General features: G+C 44.3%; 6 protein-coding genes across 6 annotated transcripts; 1 reads left to right on the forward strand and 5 right to left on the reverse strand.

Moving 5' to 3' along the window:
* The first annotated feature begins 5023 nt into the window (after nt 1–5023).
* Nucleotides 5024–8112, forward strand: LOC108013727 (uncharacterized). The gene is made up of 5 exons (XM_017079671.4): nt 5024–6075; nt 6135–6845; nt 6904–7298; nt 7353–7587; nt 7655–8112. Exons 1-5 carry the CDS (start codon nt 5098–5100, stop codon nt 7946–7948), a joined length of 2613 nt encoding a protein of 870 aa, XP_016935160.2. The 5' UTR covers nt 5024–5097; the 3' UTR covers nt 7949–8112.
* A 217-nt stretch (nt 8113–8329) lies between these two features.
* Abcd3 (ATP binding cassette subfamily D member Pmp70) lies at nt 8330–16677 on the reverse strand. The gene is made up of 9 exons (XM_070997664.1): nt 16400–16677; nt 15971–16163; nt 10849–10961; nt 10588–10778; nt 10378–10475; nt 9851–10314; nt 9363–9792; nt 9131–9305; nt 8330–9063 (listed from the first exon to the last, which is right to left on the reverse strand). Exons 2-9 carry the CDS (start codon nt 16081–16083, stop codon nt 8650–8652), a joined length of 1998 nt encoding a protein of 665 aa, XP_070853765.1. The 5' UTR covers nt 16084–16163; nt 16400–16677; the 3' UTR covers nt 8330–8649.
* An 871-nt stretch (nt 16678–17548) lies between these two features.
* Nucleotides 17549–18818, reverse strand: Alr (Evr1_Alr domain-containing protein Alr). Its single transcript, XM_017079689.4, has 3 exons — nt 18405–18818; nt 18081–18322; nt 17549–18022 (listed from the first exon to the last, which is right to left on the reverse strand). Exons 1-3 carry the CDS (start codon nt 18801–18803, stop codon nt 17860–17862), a joined length of 804 nt encoding a protein of 267 aa, XP_016935178.2. The 5' UTR covers nt 18804–18818; the 3' UTR covers nt 17549–17859.
* A 391-nt stretch (nt 18819–19209) lies between these two features.
* On the reverse strand, nt 19210–21905 carry parvin (beta-parvin). Its single transcript, XM_017079688.4, has 4 exons — nt 21671–21905; nt 21258–21347; nt 20904–21175; nt 19210–20405 (listed from the first exon to the last, which is right to left on the reverse strand). The coding sequence occupies exons 1-4, from the start codon at nt 21789–21791 to the stop codon at nt 19785–19787; spliced, it is 1104 nt and encodes a 367-aa protein (XP_016935177.1). The 5' UTR covers nt 21792–21905; the 3' UTR covers nt 19210–19784.
* A 461-nt stretch (nt 21906–22366) lies between these two features.
* Nucleotides 22367–22852, reverse strand: LOC108013715 (transmembrane protein 203). Its single transcript, XM_017079654.4, has one exon. It carries the CDS (start codon nt 22850–22852, stop codon nt 22406–22408), a length of 447 nt encoding a protein of 148 aa, XP_016935143.1. The 3' UTR covers nt 22367–22405.
* A 9-nt stretch (nt 22853–22861) lies between these two features.
* Rpp20 (ribonuclease P protein subunit p20) lies at nt 22862–23461 on the reverse strand. Its single transcript, XM_017079653.4, has 2 exons — nt 23286–23461; nt 22862–23215 (listed from the first exon to the last, which is right to left on the reverse strand). The coding sequence occupies exons 1-2, from the start codon at nt 23436–23438 to the stop codon at nt 22862–22864; spliced, it is 507 nt and encodes a 168-aa protein (XP_016935142.1). The 5' UTR covers nt 23439–23461.
* Nucleotides 23462–23488: the final 27 nt, after the last annotated feature.

Genomic DNA, 23488 nt, shown 5'->3' on the forward strand with positions numbered 1-23488 from the left:
GGTTAACATGGGGATTTTAACATAAACCATTTTTTTTAGAAATAAATGTTAAAAAAAATAAACACAGATTAAACTAATTGAGTTGTTTTAATTTTTATATTATCTTATAAAGGATGTTTTAATTTACTATTTTTATATTTTACCAAAATTTATTACAACTAAGCGAAGTTATATTTCGTATATCCCATTGACTAACTTGATGTGTTAATATCAAATATTTGTTTTAGTGTACACTGACAGATATTTTTATAAATTGTACAGTTTGTAATAAGACAATTTCGAACTATTTTTTATCTATTGACTAAAGTACATCAAGAACCAAAGGTTACAAATTTATTCTACTATTTATTGTGGTCAAAAGAATTTATCTGATAATATAAACTTCTTATATTTATTTTATAAATTATATTTTCAAAACATTTTAAAATCATAAATATTTTTTTTATATTTGAAGAAAACCCAAAATGTAATATTTAATTTTTAGCCATAATTTTATCACCGATTTCTCCGAGTGTAGATTCACGTACTTCAAACGCAGCAGGTACAAGGGATCGGGTTCGATTACAGGGGATGGGAAAATAAAGGAAAAGTCTGGGGCGGAATCACGCTGACCGTGTCCAACTAAAAGGCGCCGTGCATCATTTGGAATGACGCCATCGAGGCCGGGAAAACGAAATCAACAGGTAATAGCGACTGCCCGACCGCCAACAGTTTTCCGAGCTCGGAAAATCTACGGGGAACGAGAATTGATAAACGAAGACCGAAGGCACTTGCACTGGTTGCACTTTGTAATGGTGAAAATGCCTTTAGTAGAGCCAAAATCAGGTGGGCTGGACGGAAACATTCGTTCATGCATGGCAAATTCGCGAATTTCGCACCTCAAGGATAATTAAATATGAATGGATATTCTGATAATAGGTTTCTGATTTCCAAATAAAGAACAATTAAGGTTATTTGGGTATTTAGTTAACCTATCCTCTATGTTTTCAAACTTGAAAAGTTATTATTTTTGAAGAATGAGTTTGTATTCCTTCAAATCTTATGATATTGAAAATCAGACCATATCTGAGAATTTTTCTGGTGATTTTTGAAATTTATATTATAAAAAGGATATATAACTCATATTATTTATTTATAATTTTTAAATTTTATCTCAATTCATCCTTTCTACATAGCTATCAATGATAAATTTTGATGTACTACAGCTTGATCATGATTTCTACCATCGCATAAACGCCATGCAATTACACTGAAAATAATGGCTCAAGGACACCCGAGAGAGTAGTTTCTCTTTCCACCATTCTAAGTCGCTGTTAGTCTGTCATATGGCTGTAATTTATTGTACCATACCATACCATACCATACCATACCATATTATGCTATTCCAAACTATTGAGAGTCCCCTGTGGGAAGAAGAGGAAGGACAGAAGACAGGATTTCGTTGCACCTCAGCACACTCACAGTAACGCCTCTCTACACCCGGATAAAAACTTTATAATAAAATTAAATATAATTTGCAATTAACCATTTGCTTAAGGTGGTGCCATATAAGAAATGGCAATACTAAATGTTAATCCAAGATTATAACTTTATACCTTTGTCTCATATATGTATTTTCAATATATATTTTTAAATAACAGTTTGTTTCTCTCTGTGTGCACTTAATCCAGTGGAAAATCAAGAAAAGTAATGGCATTCCAGGTAAAGCCGGTAACGCAGCCTGAAAATCGATTCATGTTCATGTCCGTTTTCCATTGTCCAAATGATTTTTGAGTTTGTGTGTGGGTGTGTGCCAGTCGTTTGATTGAACAATCCGATTTGGTTGCATTCGCTGTAGTCTGGAAAATGGGAAACTCAGGGAGTGGGATGCGGAAAGTGGAAAGTCACAAGGCAATCGAAATTGAGGCGGGTCAGGAAGATGAGCGCAGATGCGCAGACGAGTGAAAGTCGAAAAATCTTCAAGGCAGGTCCAACGATCGGTAGAATTTCCCACCCTTTCGAACTTTGTAAAAATCGAAATTTGTTTTTATTTTCTTAGATATAATCACTCCTATAAGTAGGCAACACATTTTGTGAGTAGTAATCTTTTGAAAGCTAGTGATATTTACAAGCAATATAAATCCCTTTGAAGTTTTTGACTTCGGGAAAAATGTAAAACCGTTTAAAGCGCTTTTCGCTGTTAGCTGCGATTAAAAGCTGCTTAGACTCATACCAAACACACTCGCATTCCAAGGCAAACACCGCCGATTCTGATGGTTGTGCAAATATCAGATGCGAGTTTTTTCGATTTTGTGTAGAAAATGGCGGGGTATATTGGGCAGATATATTATAAACTATTTACAAATGATATAGATACAAATGTTTGAGATTTTTGAAACAAATTTAACTAATTTAGTAAACTAGTATATTTTATGTAATTGTTTAATACCACCACAAAACATATTTTAAAAAAAATTAAGACGAGTATAATTTCAAAAGGTCCTATAGCAGCTATAAGACTTAAGTATATAGATATATTATTGCATAGAATTTCTTACTTGTATTTTAAAGTCTTACTTTGGTATTCACCCAATTTTGTATTACTTATTAATTTCTTGGATATATATATCTATATTTTGTTATACAACCAAATATTTAAAGCTTCTACTAAAAGTTGAAATGGATTATGTTAAAGTTTATATGTATAGTTGAAGGCATTGTTATTATTATACTGTTTATAGAAATGTATCTTCTGAAAACCAGAGTAAGCCTTCCAAACATCTGAATATCCGAAATTTCGGGTTAAGTAAACGAGGCAAAGTGGAATCTATCTGCTGGGAGCACGGAAGACGAGACCTTGAAGGCTGAAAGCCCCCAGGACAGGAGCATCCAACCATCACGGCCATCTAGCACCACCCACAGCCCACCGAGCACCACCCACCGCCCACTGCCGACCCCTTGGTCAGAGCCTGATGCTTCCGCTTTGAATAAAACGCATTTTTCAAAAGTGCCAATGTGTGTGTGCATGAATAATGTAAATACATATATATATATATTTGTGCGTATACAAGGACAGCCACATGCTCACGTAAGTAAGTGTGTGTGTGTGCCCATGTGCTGTCACTGTGGGCGTTTTTGGGCAGTTGGGCCAACTCCACCCACTAAACACCCCCCACCCCATCTAAAAACCCCTCTTAAAACCCCACTCCTAACTTCTGACTGAGCCAATATTGAAACTTTCCACTATACAACGTAGGCACACACACACAATTCAAATTTGCCATGTGTGTGGTAACAGGATTTATGCACCGAGAAAAATTGGGAAGTCCTTAGAAAAAAACAACTAAAAAGTTAATAAGAAACCAAAACAAAAATAAAAAAAATAAAGTTATATCTTTAATACTGATAAATAATACATATTTTATAATGTATTTTGTAGTATTTAAAGAATGATAACCTTTCGATTATAATTGTTTAAGATATCTGCCTTCAAATTTTTAATGTTTTTTTCTTATTATACCATATTTTATTTTTCCTTACATTTAGAACATTGCAGTGTACTGTTTTAACTTCTTACCTACGAATTTATTTATTTTTCTTTTTCACACAAATATTTGTTTTATCAAGCCTAGTTTTTAATTACCTTTGTATATTTCTTGATATTACCTATAGTATTTATTAAAATATATCCCTGCAGATTTGAAGCACTGAAGTGAATTCAGTTCAGGAGCACTGGACCTTGGCATCTCCTTAAATTCCGGGCTTATCCCAACTTCAGTCCAGCAAGCCTTAAATTCCATTTCCCTGGCCCCTTTGGATATTTAATTTCGCTTAAATATACATATGTACACATGGGCTCACCAGCACAGACACACATGCACACACGTGCGTAACATTTCAAATAGCGCATAAATTTTGAAAAGTCCATGCAAAATCAAAACGAATTTTCCTTGCCGGACAGCATCCCTCTGCTTTTGTGGGGTAGGTGGGGGTTTTGGGGTTGGTGCTCCAATGCGGAGCCACATGTGCGTTGCCCAACCGCTGATATACACCCCCCCCCCCCCCCCCCCCAACATCTCAGAATTACGCATGCTTTCAGCTCTAGGCATTGTTGTTGTTGAATGGGCGGTGGGTGGACAATGGGCTGAGCCCAAAATGTGCAGAAAGCATAAGCCTAAGCTTTTTTATCGCTTCGAAAATGAGGCAGGCAAGCCAAAAAAAAAGTGAAAGTAGTCCAAGCACACTCGAAGGCACAAAGTCTTTAAAGAGTTACATGGACTTTGTAAGTCAAGAATTTTAAATACTTAGGTTTAGAATGTAGTTATGTATATAGTCTTCACAAACCCCTTCCTACATTCATACATTATAAAAAAATCTGGAATGTAAAATTTTAAAAAAAATTAAAAATTTTAAAAATTTTAAAAATTAATAAAATTAATAAAAGTGTATTTTATGGGACATCTGGGTAAGGAATTAACATCAGTACAAATAAGTTATGGTGGTAAAGTCGTTTCATGGGGATTCATAAAAACCTGATTTAAGCTTACCGAAAATCTTTCCTATCTTCTTTTTAAGAAAATAAATACGATTTAGTTTTAAAATTAAATGATGTGGAATTTAGATTGGCATACCATTAAATTAGTAAACTAAAACTTAAACCGTTAAATCGCGACCCGCGTAAAACAAACAGATTTCAAACGACATGGCACTGTGCCACACTTGACTTTTTGAATTCAAATTTAACAAGTACTCATTAAAACTAGTTAAAACCCTTTATCATTGCCTTGGCTTAGCTTAAATTTATTTTATGGCTACTTAAAGTTAGACAATTTTCCATTAGATTGAAAAAGGAAACAATTATATAAAATTATTAACGGAAAAGGATTTAATGCAAATTTTTTTCAAATTACCGTTAAATTACTAAGTGGTATTTTGCAGCACTGGGAAAAAGTTTGCCAGCCAACCAGGGTTACAACCCTTTGCCAATCGATAACGTCGCTTGTTATCGATCTGACCAGCGGCAAACTATCGACAACTTTCGAAAATAATTTCTGTTTGACGCTTCGTAGTTTTTTTTTTGCGAATCCAAGCTCTAACTTGCAAACGCAACGGAACCGTATGGCTACGCTACGGAACCACACATCAGCCGGCGGCGGAAGCCACAGCAGCAACGGCCTGGAGACGCAACAGGACGCGGGCGCCTCGCTGGCCATCGGCTATGTGCGGGAGTTCAGGGCGCGGGCGGCTGCCTTCCAGATGCAGCGCTCCGAGGAGTCGCTAGTCTACGTGCAGCGCAGCGTGGCCCTGCTGGGCACCAAGGTGCAGCCGGTGCACTTCGCCCCCTCGCCGGGCAACCTGGAGCTGGCCCGCTTCTACGTCGATCTGCACGCCTTGATGGGTGCTCTGGAGAACGAGGCCACCGAGGGCGATGTGCTGTGGGCCTGCGTCGGCCTGGTGCAGCACTGCAGCCTCAATCTGGAGGCAAGGCAGGCCATAGTTGAGAGTTTCTGCTTTGTGCCGCTGCTTGGCGTGCTCATACGACGTACGCGGCGCGTGGAGCGAGTGCATCGGCTGCTGGTGCTGCTGCAGGACCTCACATACGGCATCCACATCGCCTGGGAGGAGCCCTATCTGGCTGCTCTCATCGAGCACCTGGTGGGGATCGTGCTGGGAACGAGTGACGGTGCGAGTGCCTCGAATGGTGGCGGCTCTGTCCGCGACGACGACGACGACTCGCACGCCCTGCTTGCCCTCTCTGTGCTGGTGAACCTCTGCTACAAGAACTTCGCCGTGCTGTTCCTGTTCCTGCGCAGCGTCAACATATCGTCCTTCTGTCGGGCCATCCAAACCTACGGCCTGCTGGCCTACAAGATGCTCATCATCCTTTCGGAGGACGTGTATGCCTTCGAGCTGCAGGAGCTGTTCACCTTCCTGGGCATGTCTTTTGCCGGCATCGAGGATTGCCTTAAGCACTGGAACGTCGCCCAGCTGCGGCACATAGTGGACTTTCTACTGGACTCACAGTCCCATGCCGGCCTTCATCGTGCGATGCTTTCGCACAGCAACTTCTGCGCGGATGTGGAAAAGCTGTTGGACGTAAGTTGCCCCATTGGCCTGCCCTGAAAAGCATTCCTCACTACTCTCACCACTTTTAGCAAATCGACTCGCGCAGCGGCATGGACGACTCACAGGAGGAGACCCGCAAACACCAACAGATTTGCCTGGGTCTAGTGTTTCGCCTCATCAGCTACATTCTGCAGCTTTCCGAGGACGGCAGCAGTACCATCAGCCTGGACTCGATCACACCGCGCCTGTACGAGATGGTCAGCGAATGGTTAAGCTCGGATCTGTGCGGCGTGGCGGCCATTGAGCTGCTCTGGACCCTGTTGCGCCTGGGCAAGCGCTCGGCAGTGGCACAGCTCATTGCCCGCGATCCCTCACATGTGGTCAGTCTAGTGGCCAGCGCCGAGCGTCCGGACACAAAGCCCGCTCAAGTATTGGCCACTCTGCGTCTGCTGATTGTTCTGCTCCAGGAGGCCAAGACTGAAAAGCTGGTCCTGTCGAAGATCTCCGAGTCGTACTTCGACAAGATCCTGGCGGCTCCGCTCGCCCTCGTTCCCCAGTATCTGAGCACACAGAGTCTGGCGCAGAGCGAAGTGGAAAAGGCTTGCTTCTGCCTGCTGCTGCTGGTCAATGTGGCCGGCATTGCCAAGAAGGCGTACCTGGACAAGTGCTGTAGTCTTCTGGGGCAGCCCCAGTTACAGTACTGCCTAGCTCGCGGCATGGTCAGCAAAAGCGAACCGCTGGTGGCCGCCGTTCTTCAAATTGCTCAGTTCGAGGACTTTCCCAAGGCAGCGGTGGCCAAGGTGAGTAGTACTTTGTCTGGAGTCCTATCAAAAAACCACTTATTACTCTCCCCCATAGCATGTGGCTGCCATCTCCAGTAATCCCAGTGGTCTAATGACCCAAACTTCAGCAGTTTGCGGCGATCAGGCCGAACAGTGGCGAAACCTTAGCTCGATCCTCAAGGGACACCGCACCTTCATCGACAAGGACATGTCGCAGCGGGTGAACGCACTGCTGGACAACATCGGAGGCATTTTGCGCCGCAACGAACTGGCATCGGCACCTGTCTCCCAGGTCATCGAGCTATATAACCACCGCATCGACAGCCTAAACGGCGCCGTCCTAAGCCTGCAGCAGCGCCTGGAGCAGGCCGGCCAGCAGCTGGTTAGCGGCACACAACTGGCCCACGTCCAGAGCGCCGAGCTAGAGCGCTTTCAGTCCACCAACTTTGAGCTGCTCATAAGCCAAGAGCGGTGAGTGAAGCAAGATTCCATATCCTAAACAAATTATAATTATCTGTCATTTAGGCTGCAAACCCAGTGCAAGGATCTCAAACAGCAGACGGTCGAGCTTAAGAGCAACATGACCAACCTGTTGAAGCAGATGTCCGAGAACTCCTACCACTTGCAGGCCAACGAACGCCGACTGCTCGTAAAGAATTCGGAGATTGCCGACCTGAAAAAAGACTGCGATGAGCTGCGATTGAACCTGAGCGCCAAGAGCGAGGAGCTCACCAAGCTGGAGGCTCACAACAAGGAGAACGTAAGAGCATGGCTATCAAGTACCTAAAGTACTACAAGTATTAAATCATTCCCTTTGTTACTTGCAGACTTCTCGCATCGACAAGCTTAAGAAGTCCATGGTGGCCTACGAGCAGGACATGAAGGAGAAGCTGCGCACCATCGAGGAGCGCGAGCGGGAGCTGGCCAAGACGCACAAGGCTCTGGAGGAGCAGCGGGAGGCGTGCAAGAAGTCGGAGGATCTGGTCTCTGTGCTGGAGACGCAACTGCAGGAGCGAAAGGAGCAGATCGAACACCTCGAGAACGAGCAAAAGGAGACTGAGGACTTGCGCAAGACCATTATGAGTCTGATGGAGAGCAAAAAGCCGAAACGAAAGGCCTGACCCCCGTTTTAAACTCATTTTTTAACTAGCATAGATTAGCAATCTACTAAAACTAACAGCCGGCATCAAAAACGTATTTTTTTGTTTTATATTTATATACATTTATTGCGTCTTGCACTGTATAATGCAATTCACTTTTGCCGTGCAAGGTTCCAATTCCAATTCCAATTAAAAAAAACCAAAATACAAAACAATTGAATAAGCCAAGTGTAGTTTACAAATTACTATAAGTTGTCTATGCGCGCGATTTGGGACTTGTGCGGTCTAAAGGTATGGGTGTGTTATTAACTAAAAGGTTCTCCAAACGCTCATCCAACGTTTGTGGCCCTTCGCCTTTCGACTACTTTACGCTTACATCTTACATCTCTAACACCAGCTCGATTCTCGAAAGTTACACATCTAAAATCCCAGCGGGTGGGGTTATTAATTATATTAAAAGCGGAATAAATTGTGGAATAGCTAGCGCGTACAAAGGAAACAATCACAATTGAAACAAGAAAGGTTTGCCAACTCGCAAAACATATATACATGTCTCGGTATATACAGAGTGCACCAAAATGGATGAAGAGCAGGAGCAGGAGGAGGAGGAGACGGAGCGGGAGTTGCCAGCACCGGAGTTACAGCTAGGAATCGGGCGGAGAACTGGTCGCGATCTGGTCCTGGTCATCTGGGATTGAAGGCTTTGGGGACTTGCGTACTCTTTAGGAGCCAAAGTGTTCCTTGTCCTGGTCAATGGTCTCGAACTCGTAGCTGCCCCGACCATCGAACTGCAGGTAGTAGTCGTGGTGCGCCCACAGGGATTTGCGGTGCGAGACGGTGAACAGCGTGATGCCCACCTCGCGGCAGTAGCTATACATCTTGCCCTCCACGTCCACGGAAACGGCGCTGGTGCACTCATCCAAAATGGCGAACTGCGGCCGATGGTAGAAGAGCCGAGCCATGGCAATGCGCTGCTTCTCCCCGCCGGACAGCACATCGATCCAGTCTTCGATGGCGTCCAGGCCGTTCTCGCGTTGCTCCAGATAGGTCAACTGCACGATGTCCAGGTAGTGCATGAGATCCTCGTCGCTCTGGCCCTGGCGGCGCATGTCCTCGCGCGTGTGAGGATAGATTATCTGGTGAAGCAAGGGATTTGGGGGTTATTACGGATTTACTACTATTGAATTACTCATTGGGTCTCACCTGGTCACGTAGTGTTCCCAGCGTCATATAGGGCCTCTGAGGTATGTAGAAAAGCTTGCCGCGAGAGGGCTTTGTCACCTTGCCGCCCCACGTGGGCCACAGTTCGCCGAGGATGCGGAACAGCGAGGACTTGCCACAGCCATTGGGACCGCACACCAGGACGTTTGTGCCGGATCTACAGAAAGTGAGCTTTATAAGTATGAATTCAACAATATTGTGGCCTAATACTCACTTCACTTCGAATGTAAGCTCCTGCAGCAGCACATCGCCATTGGGCGTCACCAGTGGCACCTTCTCGAACCGAATGATGTTATCCTCGAAGCACATGATGCCCTTGTTGGGACCAAAGTCGCTGGCCCCCGAACCGCTGGCATTTTGCGTGATGTTGTTGCCATTGACCATGGTGCGCTCGTAGGTGCCCTTGTTGAGGTCGCCCAGCACCTTGATCAGCTCGGTCATGCGGGCGGTGAAGCCGGCCAGGCGGGACATCTCGCGTCCGGCCAGCACCAGGCGGCCAATGGCCTCCGCCAGCTTGACCAGCATCCGTCCATAGGTGTAGTAGGCCTGCAGACGCTGGCCACTCTGCTCCCCGGACAGCAGTGGGTGGTTTTCCGCGAAGAAGGGAATGGACACGGCATAGAAGCCCACAATGGAGGCGAAATCTGTGGAATAAAACCTTTGGAATTAAGTGGATAAGGAGCAGCCAAGCTGGACACGCACATTTGCCAATGATGTTATCGATGATGCCCATGCTGACGCGGAACTCGAGGAACTTGCGCAGATGCGCACGCAGCTTGGAGTAGCTGGCCAGCAGCGTGAGCTTCTCGCGCACATTGCCCTGGTAGAAGGCCACCTCCTCCGAGTTGGTGATTAGACGGCTGTTCACATAGCGGAACTCGCCCTCCAGCTTCTGCTCCTCGACGGTCAGGCGGCCGGTGGGTCGGCGCAGTCGGGTGAGGAAAACGCCAGCGAACAGCAGGTAGAGCATCAGGATCGAGGGCGTCTTGCCGCCCAGATTCACTGTCAGGCGGTAGACATAGATGAAGATGTCCAGCACGGGCTTGCTGATGTTGGAATACAGATCCGTGGCGCTCTCGCAGAACTTGTCGATGTCCGTGGTCAGCAGCTGATCGGCGTTGGCTATCCTGTTGTCCAGATTGGACATTTTGTAGTAGGTGTAGCCACTGCAGGGGGGAAAAAGAAAATTGTTATATTCTGACTTGCAATTTTAAGGTAATAATACTCACTTTAGGTACTGATTGTACAGGTGATGTGTGAGGTTGGTACGGAACCTCAGCTTCAGCTCACCCAAACTCCACTTGAGGACGTTGGTCACAACAGAGATCTGCCAGGAAAAAGAACCATGGTTAGTTAGTGGTTATCTACCATAAAAAACAGTGGTCAGCAGCGGCAGAGGAACTTCCTGTCACACGGACCACTGATTCAAAATCCCTTACCGCTGGCAGAGCTGTCAGATATTTGAGCAGCGCCGACTTGAACTTGGTACGGTTCATGTGTATAATGGTGCTTTCCACCACAGTCGCGTTCTGGATCATCCAGATGTCGCTCACAGAGCGACCGATCAGTGCGGCGGCCACCAGGAAGAGCAGGCCAGTCTCAACACTCCAGAAGCCCGGAATGAGGATGGCTAAGGGACGAGAATTAGATCAGTTTATAAGGAAATTGCGACTATCGACTGAGGGATCGAATCTACTTACGGAGAAGCTTTCGCAGCTGTTTAAAGAATACTGAATTCACATGGGCCTTTGACGCCTTCTTCTCTTTCTTTTCCGCAATTGTGTACTGGATTTTGTCCTCATAACCGGGTTTTCTGAAATAAAATAATAACAAATTAATGATTTGATAATGGTTCAACCTATAGTCCTTTAAAAATGTGGATAATATGTGATATAAGAAATAATGTAGACAGAGTAAAGATTGTTGGAACTCAAAATTGAGTAAAACTATCTTTTTATCTTAGAAACGTATTAAAAAAAGTATACCATTAGTTGGCACAAAACTAAATATAATAATGGGATCCTCAACGCTTTCTTGACTTCATATAAAACATATAATTTGTTTTAATAACATTGTACGCATATGATTAACGAATTTATATACTTAACAAATTGCCAATGTTGATGGCTTATTTATAAAATAAATTACAATTGTTTAACACCCTGTTTATATGGTTAATTTGAATATCAACCTTTGCCTCTTGCTAGCATGTCGCTTTCATCGCTTAGCAAATAAAGAATGAACTACGTGCTTTATGTCTCCATAAACACCATTGCTTGCAGTGCAGGTATGTGATTAAATACAACCATTAAGTCGCTTAGATGAGCTATGATATTTTGCACAACACTTTATTGGGTTGAGATAAAACTGCTTGATCATCCTTGCAGATTCGTAATGCCCTTTAGAAGTATAGGGTAGTAATTTATTTTTTTAAGTATTGATAAACAAAAATATCATTAAAACTTATAGAGAAATACTCCAGATATTTCGTTCTGGAAGTTATACATATATTTACTGTTGATAAGCTTTGGGATATCTATACAAATAACTGGGTCAAACCAAAATTGCTTAAAAAAAGTTCTATAATTTGGAGGGTTTCTAAAAAGTATTGGAAGTAATATTTTGGTTTTATGGTCTAAAACCCCCAATGTACTATCTCAAGGGATCCCTTATCTACTGAAGTTTATCACTAAATACTAAGTGTATAACGTTACATTTGGTATGGTATTTTCCCATTCCGTTACCATTGGATATTCGAAAGTACAAAATGAAAACGGAAAACTATAATTAGGGGCTGTAATCATAATAAGATCATGGTGCCAGTGAAAACCGGCCTCCAATTATGAGCGCCAACAGCGCTGACCAGCTCAACACGAAGGCTTTTGCCTCAGCTGGTGCTTTTTGGACCCACTATTTCGCAAAACAACTCGGTTATCCGACTTGGGATCGCCTAATCGGATCTTAATCGTATCGGACATGGTCCGAAGTCTATGGGATGTGGGTGATGATGTGTGGGGTGGTGCTATTTCGGCCCAAGCAAAGTACAAAGCTCGCGCCTTGGTTATCTGCAGGCGAAAAAAAGTGAAAGAAAAAATCGACGAGTCGTGATGACTTGGTTATTTCTTCGACATTGCCGCGCAGATCTCTGAATTATTCATACTGCTCTTCTATTTATTTATATATATGTATGTATTTCTATCTATCTAATAGTCCGATTGTCTGGCATTCGTGTGGTTTTCCTTTTTTTTTAATTCGTATATTAAACTTGTTTTTTTACCGCCTTGGCGGGGAACATGTGTTTGGGTCCATAGGTCACTTCCCCCGTGCCCACTCGATTCATCCAAAGCTCTCGTTCCGTAATCGCCGGCGATCTTCTAATGGGCGGCACATTGAACCCTAACACGACGAAGATCAATTAGGTGTCTGACTCAGATAGAGATATGCCGCCGCCACTTGCGATTCAAATCAAAGTTCAGTGCGGTCTTTTTCCGCAATCGCTGCTCATATGGCTAATATGGCGACTCTTATCGTTCTAATGTCTGATAAACACTCGCCAAATCGGAGATAGCTAGATAGACACACACTCATCGCCTGTTAACCATAACCATTCCAACTCACACAGACTCAATTTAGAAAGAAAGATAGAAAAAAAAGAAAGAAAGAGAGAGGCTCTGGCAACGTGGCAGATCGACAGGTGCAAATGTCAGAGATCGGCTGCGAATCTGCATTGAATTTACGATCTCATTTCACGCACCGACTAAGTTAAAGCGGGAATTATACAAATTATACAAAATCTACAAATTGCCAGACTGCAGCGGCGTTCTCATCTTCGTTTTCGTTCGCGGCCCTGCGATTATAGCCGGGGCCCCAAGCGTTTCCCCCTGCTCATATAACTGAATGAATCTCTTCTGGAACTTGGAGAAACTCTGGAACTATATATATTACGCAACAGCAGTCGGGGCGAGAATGTGTCTACCTGGGGAAAACAGAAAACAGAGCGAGGTTTACACAAATTAACACTTATTCCACCTATTCTCCCCCTACAAAAGACCCGAGAAATGGAAAAACGAAACCAGAAGCCACTATTTCTTTTTATTTTTTTAGTGTTGAGCCTCGAGTCTTGAGTGTTTAGTGTTATGCGTCCGTCGCAAGTCATTAAAAGGTACGACTGTAATGTTTATGTTTTATACTCGGGTGTCATCATGCCCATCCATGGGTACAAGTTGGGGTGGGGGTACGATGGAGTATGTTGCAACACCAAAGTAAACTGCCCACCGGTTATTACGTGTTCGATTGCAGGCCAGGCTGCTGGGCTGGATTGGATGTCAAAGTTGTTGGACTTTCGGACAGGCACACAGATTTGCATAGGTGTTGTTCAACCCCCGATGGGAATGCAGATTTGGATACAGGTATACCCTTCTGTAGCGGGCCTTATAAAAGAACCCATCCGAATTTCGTATCAGGTTCGAACTATTATCGAACTCATATCGGTTAGTAACATTTATTATTATAAGGAAAGGTGTTATAAGGTACATAAGGCAAGGCCATCCCCTGATAAGGCGCTATAAAAACTGTTCGTAAGAAAAGTTGTGAAAAGGGCTTTACCACCCGGAAACTATTTGATACCATAAAAACGTTCAAATTCATTATAAACATATTAGTTAAGGCTTTCAGACTGGCAAAATACCCTTTTACGTTAAAGATCTCCAATTAAGATAGGATCTATTATTAAAATCCTTTGAGATTTAGGTTGCACTAATTTTAATTAATGAAAAAGCTGTCTTATTTCAAGCATATATGTATTTTTAAATATATACATATTGACAGTTAAAAAGGTAACATGACTGATTTCCTTTATAGGATCAAAAATGATAGGATAAGAAAAGGAAGTATAATCTAAAATGTACTTATTTAATGAAATGTGATATGAAAATACTGGTTAAATCATTCAAAAAAAATCTATTTAATGAAGAACTGGACTTCGGAGTGTTCATTCATTCACACTGTATTCATTGTGAGTCAGCCCATCGAAAGTAGGGGAGTCGAATATGGAACGGCGCATAAATTTGCCGGCCAACCACAACAAGTGGCGGCACCTCGGCAAAAAAAAAAGAAAAAGAAAAAGAAAACAACAACCGCCGACTACAGCCCATTAAAAATCTTTAATTTCGATTGCTAGCCAAAGTGCAGCCCATACTTATATCTACACTGGCGTGCAGAAGGTGCGGAAAGAGCTGGCTATCAAGTGGGCTCCTGATATCGGAATAATCGGAACAATAGCAGCAATTATCGAGTGGCACATGCATCCACAATCCGCCTGGCAATACGGCACTGCACTCGACTTGTCCGCCACAATCTCTCTAATTAATTGGCTCTGTCATGCAAATAGACGGAATCCGCCCCACCCCCTTCGATTCCCGCATTTTATATTCAATTAGATGGAATGGACGGATTGTGGGGACTTCCGGGGGACCAAACCCTGAACTTCAAGTGCGGCCAAATATCGGGCGCGTTAACAAGAGCATAATCGGCACGAGTGCCGATAACAAGGGTATATATTGAGTATTGTAGTCTGGGGGTGATACCGATTAGATTGGCCAAAGAGACCAAGTCCATTCAAACACGGAAACGTGGCCCTTGAACAAACATATAACTTTCTAAGTGGTGCTCTTATTTCTAAGTGATAAGTGCGAAGAGTGCTTAGTAATCCATCAGAAGGATTGCTTTATAGTACAACAAGAAGAATGTTTAAAGGTTAGTTATTTTCCTAAACTTTACTACTAGGAAATAGCATAAAGATACAGCTCATTTTAAAATAATCACCTTACTGTTTGAAAATATTGCAAAAATGTAATCTGATGTATTTGGTGGCCTTGATCTCCACTAGCTATCCGTGGAAACTACCCACTGTACAGTGGGGTGAGCAAATGTATTTGTGGAAAAAAACAGCTTTCCTTTTACAAAGTTATAATTGGAGTTGGATAAAAAAAATATGTAACAAAAACCAAGTCGTTATTTAAATTAAAAAATTATAATTCTGCAGGGTTTGAAGTGTTTCAATAAACTTAGTCCGATTTTAAATCTCACAACTTGTTTTAATCCTCAGAATAAATTGAAATCTTTAAAAATATCGATTACAGATACGATATCTTATTAAAATTAATATGTGAAATTAAAAAAAAGTGTGTCGTTGTATCATTATATATTCTGTTTGTGCATAAAAAAAGTTTCATATTTTTTAGGGCTTCCTAATGAATATATTTTCTACACCATTAACTTAAATGAAGGCAATTCTAAGACTTTTTTTTACAACTTTTGAAAATGCACTCGTTATTAAGAAACTTCCCAGCTAAAGTGTTTGAAAAGTACGAAACCTACAAAGAAGAAAACGTTTTTCCTTCAAAATCAGCTGCCCAGGCCCACTGTGCACTGGAGGACGGATCAATTGAAACCGGAATACAATGAAGTGGAAGTGCATCCAGTGTGGAAGGAAATCGAACCGTAAAACCAGTTTGAAATCCACCAGATGACCCACTACGCCATCGTATGTTCCGCCAAACATACGCACACACAAACACACACACTTGACGACTTTGCGATTTTCAAGAGTGTGTGATGTGTGCAAATAAATCAAATTCAATATCACGGAAATTTCGGTGGCCAAGACCGAGACCTTTCTCAATGCTGGCGGTTCGTATCGTATAGATCTATCTACACATATAAGTGTGCCATACAAAGAGTGTGCTTTGACATAAAAATCTAAGATAAAAAACCGAAATTCGGGGATTCTAAGAGGGTGGAACTGATGGGGGGCGTACTCACCGCTTCTTGTTGGACATCTTGCCATAGGCGATTATCCAGAGGGCCGCCGTCATGCCCGCCACGCCGACTATGGCGCTCTGGTTGTTGGCCAACTTGCTCAAAGCCGGGGCCATACTGCGTTTCCTGTGGGGCTGCTGTTTGCGTTTGGAGTTGGGAACTCAGGAATTCGGAATTCGCGTCTTCCGCGTTCGCACTTCAGATATGGGGATAATTAACGATATTTCGATATTTTAACCAACGCACGTGGGGGCGGGGCACAAGGAAAAAAATTAGAAAAAAAAATAAAAATAAATATTTAAACAAATAAAATGAGAAAGGGGAATTGTTTGTTGCACGAATTTCAGTCTAATTGTTTTCTTTGATTTTTGATGACGACAAACGGACACACACACACACACGCACAGATGGCGGAGAGCAGGATGTAAACACCTGGTTGTCGAACAGCCCTGTCTTTGATTAGTCCTCTCTCGCTCTCTCCCGTTGCCGCCGCCTGACTGCCTGCTGCTTCTTCTTCTTGGTCGTCGCCTACTACTACGACTACTGCCTCTTCTTCTTCTTCTTCTACCGCTGCCGCTGCTACTGGCGCTCCTTTTCTGACCAAAGGGGGTGGGCAAAGTGATTGTCACACACGGCGGGCGCTTTTATTTATTCAATTTGAGCCAGGCGCATTTCTTTGTTTGGTAATTACACTCTTCTCTGCTCGGCCAAGTCGAGAAATCTTTCGCAGGTGAAACGTACGACGCGCAAAAGCCAGCAGGCAACTAACTGTAGTTCGATCTGTGTCAGTGTTGGCCAAATGATGGCAGTGCTAACGGCACAGCTACTTTCCCAGCCACATCTGGCTTTATTTTTGAGATGGAACTAGTGCGATAGAATGTATCGAATAGAAAATCGACTATGTAAATTACTATTTAGTTAGAAATAGCTAAATTTTGAAGTTTTAAAAGTTTATTTAGTTGTGTATATCTTTATACTGAACAAGAGCAAACTTACATTTATCTCTAAATATTTTATTTTTGGCAAAGGGCAGTGGAACTGTTTTCAGTTAAACCAGTGTTTACAGGAACTATGGTTTAAGAGTTATTTTTACAAAAACAATTAGTTTGAAAATCAGGCCAATGTGTAGTATAAAGCCCAATATTTATTATGTAAGCTCAATAATTCAATAATTTTATAAGTAAAAAGTAAATTCCAAAAATAGGGATCTTCTATTTAAGGAAAAGAGACAATTTTTGTTCTTGGGATGCAAGTTATTTAAGAATTCGCCTTCATAAACTTTGGTAATAACTGTAAATTTATATTTTTAAAAGAGAAGATAGAAATATCGAAAAAGTAAAGTCATTTTAAGAACCCAAATCGAAATCAACTCATTATTCAACTATCCGAATTTAACAATTCCAAAATATGTAAGTAGTCTAGACCTTTCCATCCACAGCTTATCGGTATCCAATTTTTGCCTTCCGCCACCCATGAGTTGACAAAAAGGGGTCACTTCGCACCCTTCTTATCTTATAAAGACCAGTCAGCATACTAAAAGATTGTGAAATCTGCAGGGCCAGTGAGAAGGCACAAAAAGGGTCTTCAACAAAATGTGTGTATTCTCTGAGAGTTCATAGCCAGCAAATCATTTAACAACGGACCGTTGATGTGTCGCTCTATTACAATATATAACTCAATTTTATGTTACGCCGACGCAGACTCCGACTAATGGGCAGTGCCTCTGGCCAGGAACGGAGCACAGGGCACAGTTTTGGGTGGCGGATCACCGCCGAGCAGGAGAGTCCAGTGTTCCGTGATTGTGATGGGCATGCCGAGCAATATATGGGACAAGTCTGGTCAACATGGCAACCGGTCAACGGGGGATTCTCGGCAAGATGGGACTGGGGCGCCTAGTCGCAGGAGCCGTCCAGCCAGCCGTCGCGCCATCTCTCGTTCACCTTGGTGCAGTCGAAGAGCGGCTTTCCCAGCTTGTCGTTCACGCGGTTGTGAAACTTGCATAGCCACATGGCCAGCTCCTTCTGGGAGTTCACATTGATCGGGTTGACATCAAGGCTTTGGGAAAGTTTAGTTTATAAGTCAGCTATACAAAAGGATCCCTGATGGCACTTACTCGGTGCGAAAGTCCTTGGCGCAAAACTCGCAGGGATAGAGGCGGGAGAGCACCTCGAAGAAGGTCTTCATGTCGCGCTTCTCGGTGTCCGTGGGGTTGTCCGAGTAGAAGGCGGCCATCGTGTGAAGCAGTCCCCAGGTGGAGATGCCCAGGCGTACCTTGTCCAGCGGGCAGTCATCGCGGGGCAGCGGTTCCTGGGCGGCATTAACCGTGATCTTCTCGGCGGCGGCCATGTGCTTCACCTGCAGGAGGAGAGGAAGGGAGAGGCTCGAGATAACAGTCGGAGCAGAACGGAGGTGATGGACAAACGGATGGTCACTTCACCTTGGAGCTCTGCACGTTGGAGATAAGGCGTTGTTGTTTCGACCAGGACTTGAAGTCGTTGCAGGTGCGGCAATTGGAGTCCTGCTTGCCGGCGCCGGCGGTGGGACCGGTCTTGCGGTTAGCCGCGAACGGCGAGTCCTGGGTTTCCTTTTCCGTCTCGGGATTCGCCTCGGCGGACATGCTAAAGTCCGGGTCACGGATCAGGCGGAGTACGGTGCGCTGGAGGCGGCGGATTACAAGGCGGGTGGCCTCCCGACTGAGTTCTATGTGCGTGGGGCTGATGTAGTCGTAGACGTAGTTGTGACACTGGCGGCGCAGCAGAAGCGTTGTGGCGGTGGGCAGCTCTAAAATCTTGAAACTTCGCTCGGCTATTGTGAAAATCATAAAGAGCATGCGCATGGTTGCCACCTTGTTTCAAAACAACATATTACTCGGGGAACGTTTTGTTTTGCTGTTAGTTTTTCAGTTGCAGTTGGCGATAATTGAATTCGAAAATTTATATATTGGGGGAGTGGCCACAAACTGGGCCAGGACCAAAATCAAAGTTTTCAAATTAAAACGGCCAGCTCTTTGCAGTGCAGGATCTGGCAGCCCACTCCCTATCGCTGTTATCGATAACAGACCGTTGCGAGTTGCGCGCGCAACCATCACAATTCAAATAAGCAAAGCCTTAAGCAAAAATCTACAAGTTTTAGACTATCAAAGTACAACTTACATGGGTAATGGATGGAAGCTGGCGGTTTGGAGTGCTGCAGCCCCAGATTAATTTTGCGCCTTGAAACTGTGTAAAATAGAATAACACATATGCTATTGGCAATATTTATTGATTTTTCTAATCCAAATTTTTAACGTACACAATACAATTTTTTTGAAGACTTTTCCGTAAACTTCTACATTTACAGGTTCGATATCTGATCTGTGACATATTTCGCAAAAGCTCGGTGTGATCTAAAGGCACATTGTCGGTTGGTTATTGTGTATTAATACAGTAAATTCACTTAGTAACAACTACTACGTCTGGCACGTGAGTAAGACAAGTTAACAACTGGCCGCCGGGTTTGGTTTTGGGTTTGGGTTAGCTCTTCTCTGCCCTGCTCCGGACCAACTGGGTCCGGGCAGTTGGCAGTGGTTAGACGTACGACACAAATATGTTTATAAATATATATAAAATCATTCATTGAGCTGACTGTAAACAGTGCAGCAGGTTCGAGAGTGCACTTAGGATATTTTTTCTTAACTGCTGCACCGTTTACAATCATGCTTTAGAACGCACATAAATTAAGCGTGTAAACATTACAAAAAACGTTAATATAAAATGTAAAATTGGCGCCGGTTGCTGCTCCTCTGGCTTTTTTGCGGCTTGCTTCATTTGGCTGCCACTCAGGCATAGTCCCTGAACTTGGTGAACAGGCTGTAGAGGACGCGCAGGGTGGACTTCAAGTCCATGTTGACAATGTCCTCGGGCCGCGCCTTTGGCTTGGGCAGGCCCACGTCCTGCATCAGGTCGAAGGCAAATGCCACATTGCTGACCATCTGATCGACGTCCTGCGGCGTCAAATGGAACTCATGCAGCGGAACGAAGAAGCCGCCGAGCAGGCCCATTAGAAGACACAGATAGACGCCGTCGCGGAAGTCCGTATTAAGATCGCTGATCTCGAAGTTCAGCTTGGCCAGGTGCTTGTTCACGAACGTAATGAGGGACTTCTTCACCACGACCAACTTGTCCGGCGCACAGTCGATCAGCGTATCGAAGGCGTCCTTTTCGCAGCGCATGCCCAGGTCGTCGTACTCGGAAGTAATCTGCTCCTGGAACTTTTGAGCATTCAGCACTCCCGCATTCTTTTCCGCAATCACAACGGTCACGAAAACGTTCTCCGGCAGGCGAACGGGCGCGCGGAAGTGACGCACCAGAGCCACCAGCAGATGCAGAATGGCCACGATGTTCTTGGAGTGCACGCTGGCCACCGACCATTTGGGGATCTTCTGGTGAAAGCCAAGTGTCTGAGGTGGAAAAGAAAAAGTATAATTAAAAGGTGGTTAAGCCGATTGCAAAATCATTGCTTTTGAAATGGATTATGTAAACTAAATTATTTTTAGAAGCATCCAAAATGTAAGTGATATGAAATTAATGAGTAATAATGAGTAATAGTAAAAAACAGAAATATGAGCAAGAGAATAAGCTTAAGTAGGCTTGAAATAATAACATCTTGGACATCTTAATGCTTTTGATCTTAGATTTTAGAAGTAATATCCGTAGTTCTTAAGACTCTTTTTCTGTCTATCTTTAATTTTATAACAAACATATCGATTTAAAGAGTCTTGTAATCTTTTTATTTTAAATGTTTTACTTGAATATGATTTTTAGTGATGTCAAGTTGGATGAAAGGACATTTTCCAAGCAATCAGCAAATATATAAGTGCAAGTGAACTTTGAAAGGGCTCTTTATTATTTATTGGAAGAGATCCCTCCCAGAACTCGGGCAGTACAAGGACACTCACGTGGTTAACGGCCTTCAGGACGATGTTGAGCTTTTCGTGCTGTCCCTGTTCCGACTGGGTGACCTCCGGCACGTCCAGCTTCTTGCCGGTGAGCTTTTCCCACAGCTTGTGGAGGACCTGGCCGTCGTACATGTCCTCGTCCAGCTGCTGGACGATGATTCGCTGCTCGGCCAGCTCGTCGTTGATCCAGTCGACAAGGATGCGCTGCAGCTTGATCACCTCGGGTTCATTGATGGACTGCGGATCGATGACGGCGCGCTGTTCGTGCTCGCCTGCGGGGATCAGAGATCGTTAGAAAAGGTATTATGATCAGATAAGATGGGTGATTCTCCTTCAGGAAAAAGGCACACTTACGCAGGGCGTAATCCTCGGGCGGGATGTCATACTGGCTGGGTGAGCCCGGTGAGTCGATGGCGTACTTGCCCTCCTCCTGGACCTTCTTCACTGCAAATGGAGCAAGCAGAGGGGGCGTATTTAAAGATACCATCCAAAATAAGGTAAACAAAAACGATGACGACACAAGGCCATCACACACACACGAACACTTGTGGGCCCCGTTTGTTTGTGTGCGTCATCAGTGACGCAATGTTCTGGCTGTTCAGCGAATCCGCATCCGCACATCTGTTCCCAGAAGAGCTTCTTGGGAGGAAGGGGAGCAGTATCCGGCCAACTTTTGGTGGCCAATCCAGGGTTTGGAGTTCCAAGAACACAATTCCTTAATCCATAGCCAAATATAGGCGTCTATGGAGCTCCAGTGATCCACCTACCTTCACGAGTGCCGCGTTTGCGACCCAAAGTGCTGAACTTGTCCCAAAAACTGTCCTCCTTCTCGCCCTTTTTAATGGCGGTGGGCGTGTGCGGGGACTTGGGGCGGTTCAAGGTGGACATGGCGCTATTGGTGCGACTGGATTTACTGGATTCCGCGAACTCCGGATTGGCTCAACAGTTTCTGTTATTGTTTCTTTTCGGGCGTTTTCGGAGCTGAGCAATCGGTTTCCCTTGGGGCTGCCACCTGATCGCGTTGCTGGCGTTGCCCAACACTGGAATTCGGAAACAGTTCGGAAGAATAATATTAAAGAAATTACAGATTTTTAGTTTTAAAATATTCTACAAATTAAACTGTATTTAGCCCTAGGCTATTTCCATATATTTAATTTATACCGAACTCTTTTTTTTTTTTTAACATTTAAAAAGGCTTTTATAGAATAATCCGCTTAACTAGAATATATACTGGTATCAAAGGGTAGAGTTCAAATACCACAACACCCCTATGATTTTTTTCCACCTTCTTAATTGTTTTAATATCAAACATTTTAAATGATCATCAATTTCAAGTTGAAATACTGATCCAAAGTTAGTAAAAAGGATACCCCTTAGGATCAGATAAACTATTCCAAAAAAAAACCAGCCAAGGATTAAAAGCCATCAACTTCCGTTTAAGATCAGAAATAATATATGTATCGTATCATACTAGAGCTATGAATATATAATAGGTCTACAGTTCAGATGGAGTTGGGCAACTGGCAGGCTCGCACCGCCACGAGCTGCAACAGGACGAAGATCGGGGAGAAGACCTCCGAGTACTCGAGGCCCGTCTTGCTGGAGAGCTTCAGGCAGAGCAGGTACTTGAAGATGGCTATCAGCACCAGGAAGTAGGTGCTCCACATGAAGCGGTGCAGGGCCTTTCGCTTGTTGTTGGAGTCCAGGTACATGCGGATGCCCACGATGACGCAGAAGTACGCGTTGCAGATGTCGATGAAGAACAGCGGGCTGAAGACGGTGAACCAGTCGCCCATGGGCTCTGGTAGCATGCCGCCGGGTCCGGCCCTGGCCTGAAGGTGCAGCTTGACGGCCAACGTGATGGTGAAGACCAGCAGGCCGCACAGGTTGACCAGGATCTCGAACTCCGTGAGCCCCAGCCACCGCACCAGCTCCGAGAGCTTAAACATCGTACTATCCTACTGCCTACTGGACTTCGGCTTGCCCCGGAATTGACCCAAGGATTGGGCTTGCGTTTGGGACTGCGACGGCTGCGGCACAACGATGTCGAAGAGGCTGCGATTGAAGATCTTGATGTGCAGGGCCGAATTGTTGCGCTGGCGGAAGGTTATGTCCTCGGCATCGCACAGCGGATGCAGTTCGTCCACCAGCTGGATGGTGGACGTGTTGATGGCGTAGCTGAGGGCGCCCTCCGAGTTGTGGACGAGGCGCAGGGCAAGATTGAGGCCTCGGGTGACCGAGAAGCCCATGCAGTGTAGAAATATCTCGCGGGCGCCGGAGTTGAGCAGCTCCTCGCAGCGGCGCTGCTGGGCCTGTCCAGGTGGAAGGGGTACAGTATAGGATTAGAGGATATGTGGGCCCACAAGAGAACTATCCACCTACCTTGAAGTCGGTCTTGCTCGTGATGTAGATGTTGTGGCGGTCGCTGACAGCGGGACGCGGCGGCTGCTTGCGCACCACTCGGTGGTTCTGTTGTCTGTGGTTTCGGGTGGATCTCGGCTTGGTCCCGTGCTCGGGAGGATTGCTGCCCATCATCAACAGCGGCGGCGGCGGAGAAGGCGACCTCTGTTTTCCATCTGCGCGTG

Source organism: Drosophila suzukii, chromosome X, assembly GCF_043229965.1.
Source record: "Drosophila suzukii chromosome X, CBGP_Dsuzu_IsoJpt1.0, whole genome shotgun sequence".
Classification (NCBI taxonomy): Eukaryota; Metazoa; Arthropoda; class Insecta; order Diptera; family Drosophilidae; genus Drosophila; species Drosophila suzukii.

Excerpts from the sequence above, each read along its gene's own strand:
- Rpp20 (XM_017079653.4), bottom strand. The coding sequence starts at position 23,438 with ATGATGGGCAGCAATCCTCCCGAGCACGGGACCAAGCCGAGATCCACC. Across the intron at positions 23,216-23,285 it reads CGAGCAAGACCGACTTCAAG|GCCCAGCAGCGCCGCTGCGA; the intron begins GTAGGTGGATAG and ends CCACCTGGACAG.
- LOC108013715 (XM_017079654.4), bottom strand. The coding sequence starts at position 22,852 with ATGTTTAAGCTCTCGGAGCTGGTGCGGTGGCTGGGGCTCACGGAGTTC.
- Abcd3 (XM_070997664.1), bottom strand. The coding sequence starts at position 16,083 with ATGGCCCCGGCTTTGAGCAAGTTGGCCAACAACCAGAGCGCCATAGTC. Across the intron at positions 10,315-10,377 it reads CTGTACAATCAGTACCTAAA|TGGCTACACCTACTACAAAA; the intron begins GTGAGTATTATT and ends TCCCCCCTGCAG. Across the intron at positions 9,793-9,850 it reads CGATAACATCATTGGCAAAT|ATTTCGCCTCCATTGTGGGC; the intron begins GTGCGTGTCCAG and ends TTTATTCCACAG.
- Alr (XM_017079689.4), bottom strand. The coding sequence starts at position 18,803 with ATGCGCATGCTCTTTATGATTTTCACAATAGCCGAGCGAAGTTTCAAG. Across the intron at positions 18,323-18,404 it reads CCAACGTGCAGAGCTCCAAG|GTGAAGCACATGGCCGCCGC; the intron begins GTGAAGTGACCA and ends CTCCTCCTGCAG. Across the intron at positions 18,023-18,080 it reads GCCAAGGACTTTCGCACCGA|CCTTGATGTCAACCCGATCA; the intron begins GTAAGTGCCATC and ends ACTTTCCCAAAG.
- parvin (XM_017079688.4), bottom strand. The coding sequence starts at position 21,791 with ATGTCCACCTTGAACCGCCCCAAGTCCCCGCACACGCCCACCGCCATT. Across the intron at positions 21,348-21,670 it reads CAAACGCGGCACTCGTGAAG|TGAAGAAGGTCCAGGAGGAG; the intron begins GTAGGTGGATCA and ends CTCCATTTGCAG. Across the intron at positions 21,176-21,257 it reads GCCCGAGGATTACGCCCTGC|GCGAGCACGAACAGCGCGCC; the intron begins GTAAGTGTGCCT and ends TGATCCCCGCAG.
- LOC108013727 (XM_017079671.4), top strand. The coding sequence starts at position 5,098 with ATGGCTACGCTACGGAACCACACATCAGCCGGCGGCGGAAGCCACAGC. Across the intron at positions 7,299-7,352 it reads CTGCTCATAAGCCAAGAGCG|GCTGCAAACCCAGTGCAAGG; the intron begins GTGAGTGAAGCA and ends TCTGTCATTTAG. Across the intron at positions 7,588-7,654 it reads AGGCTCACAACAAGGAGAAC|ACTTCTCGCATCGACAAGCT; the intron begins GTAAGAGCATGG and ends TGTTACTTGCAG.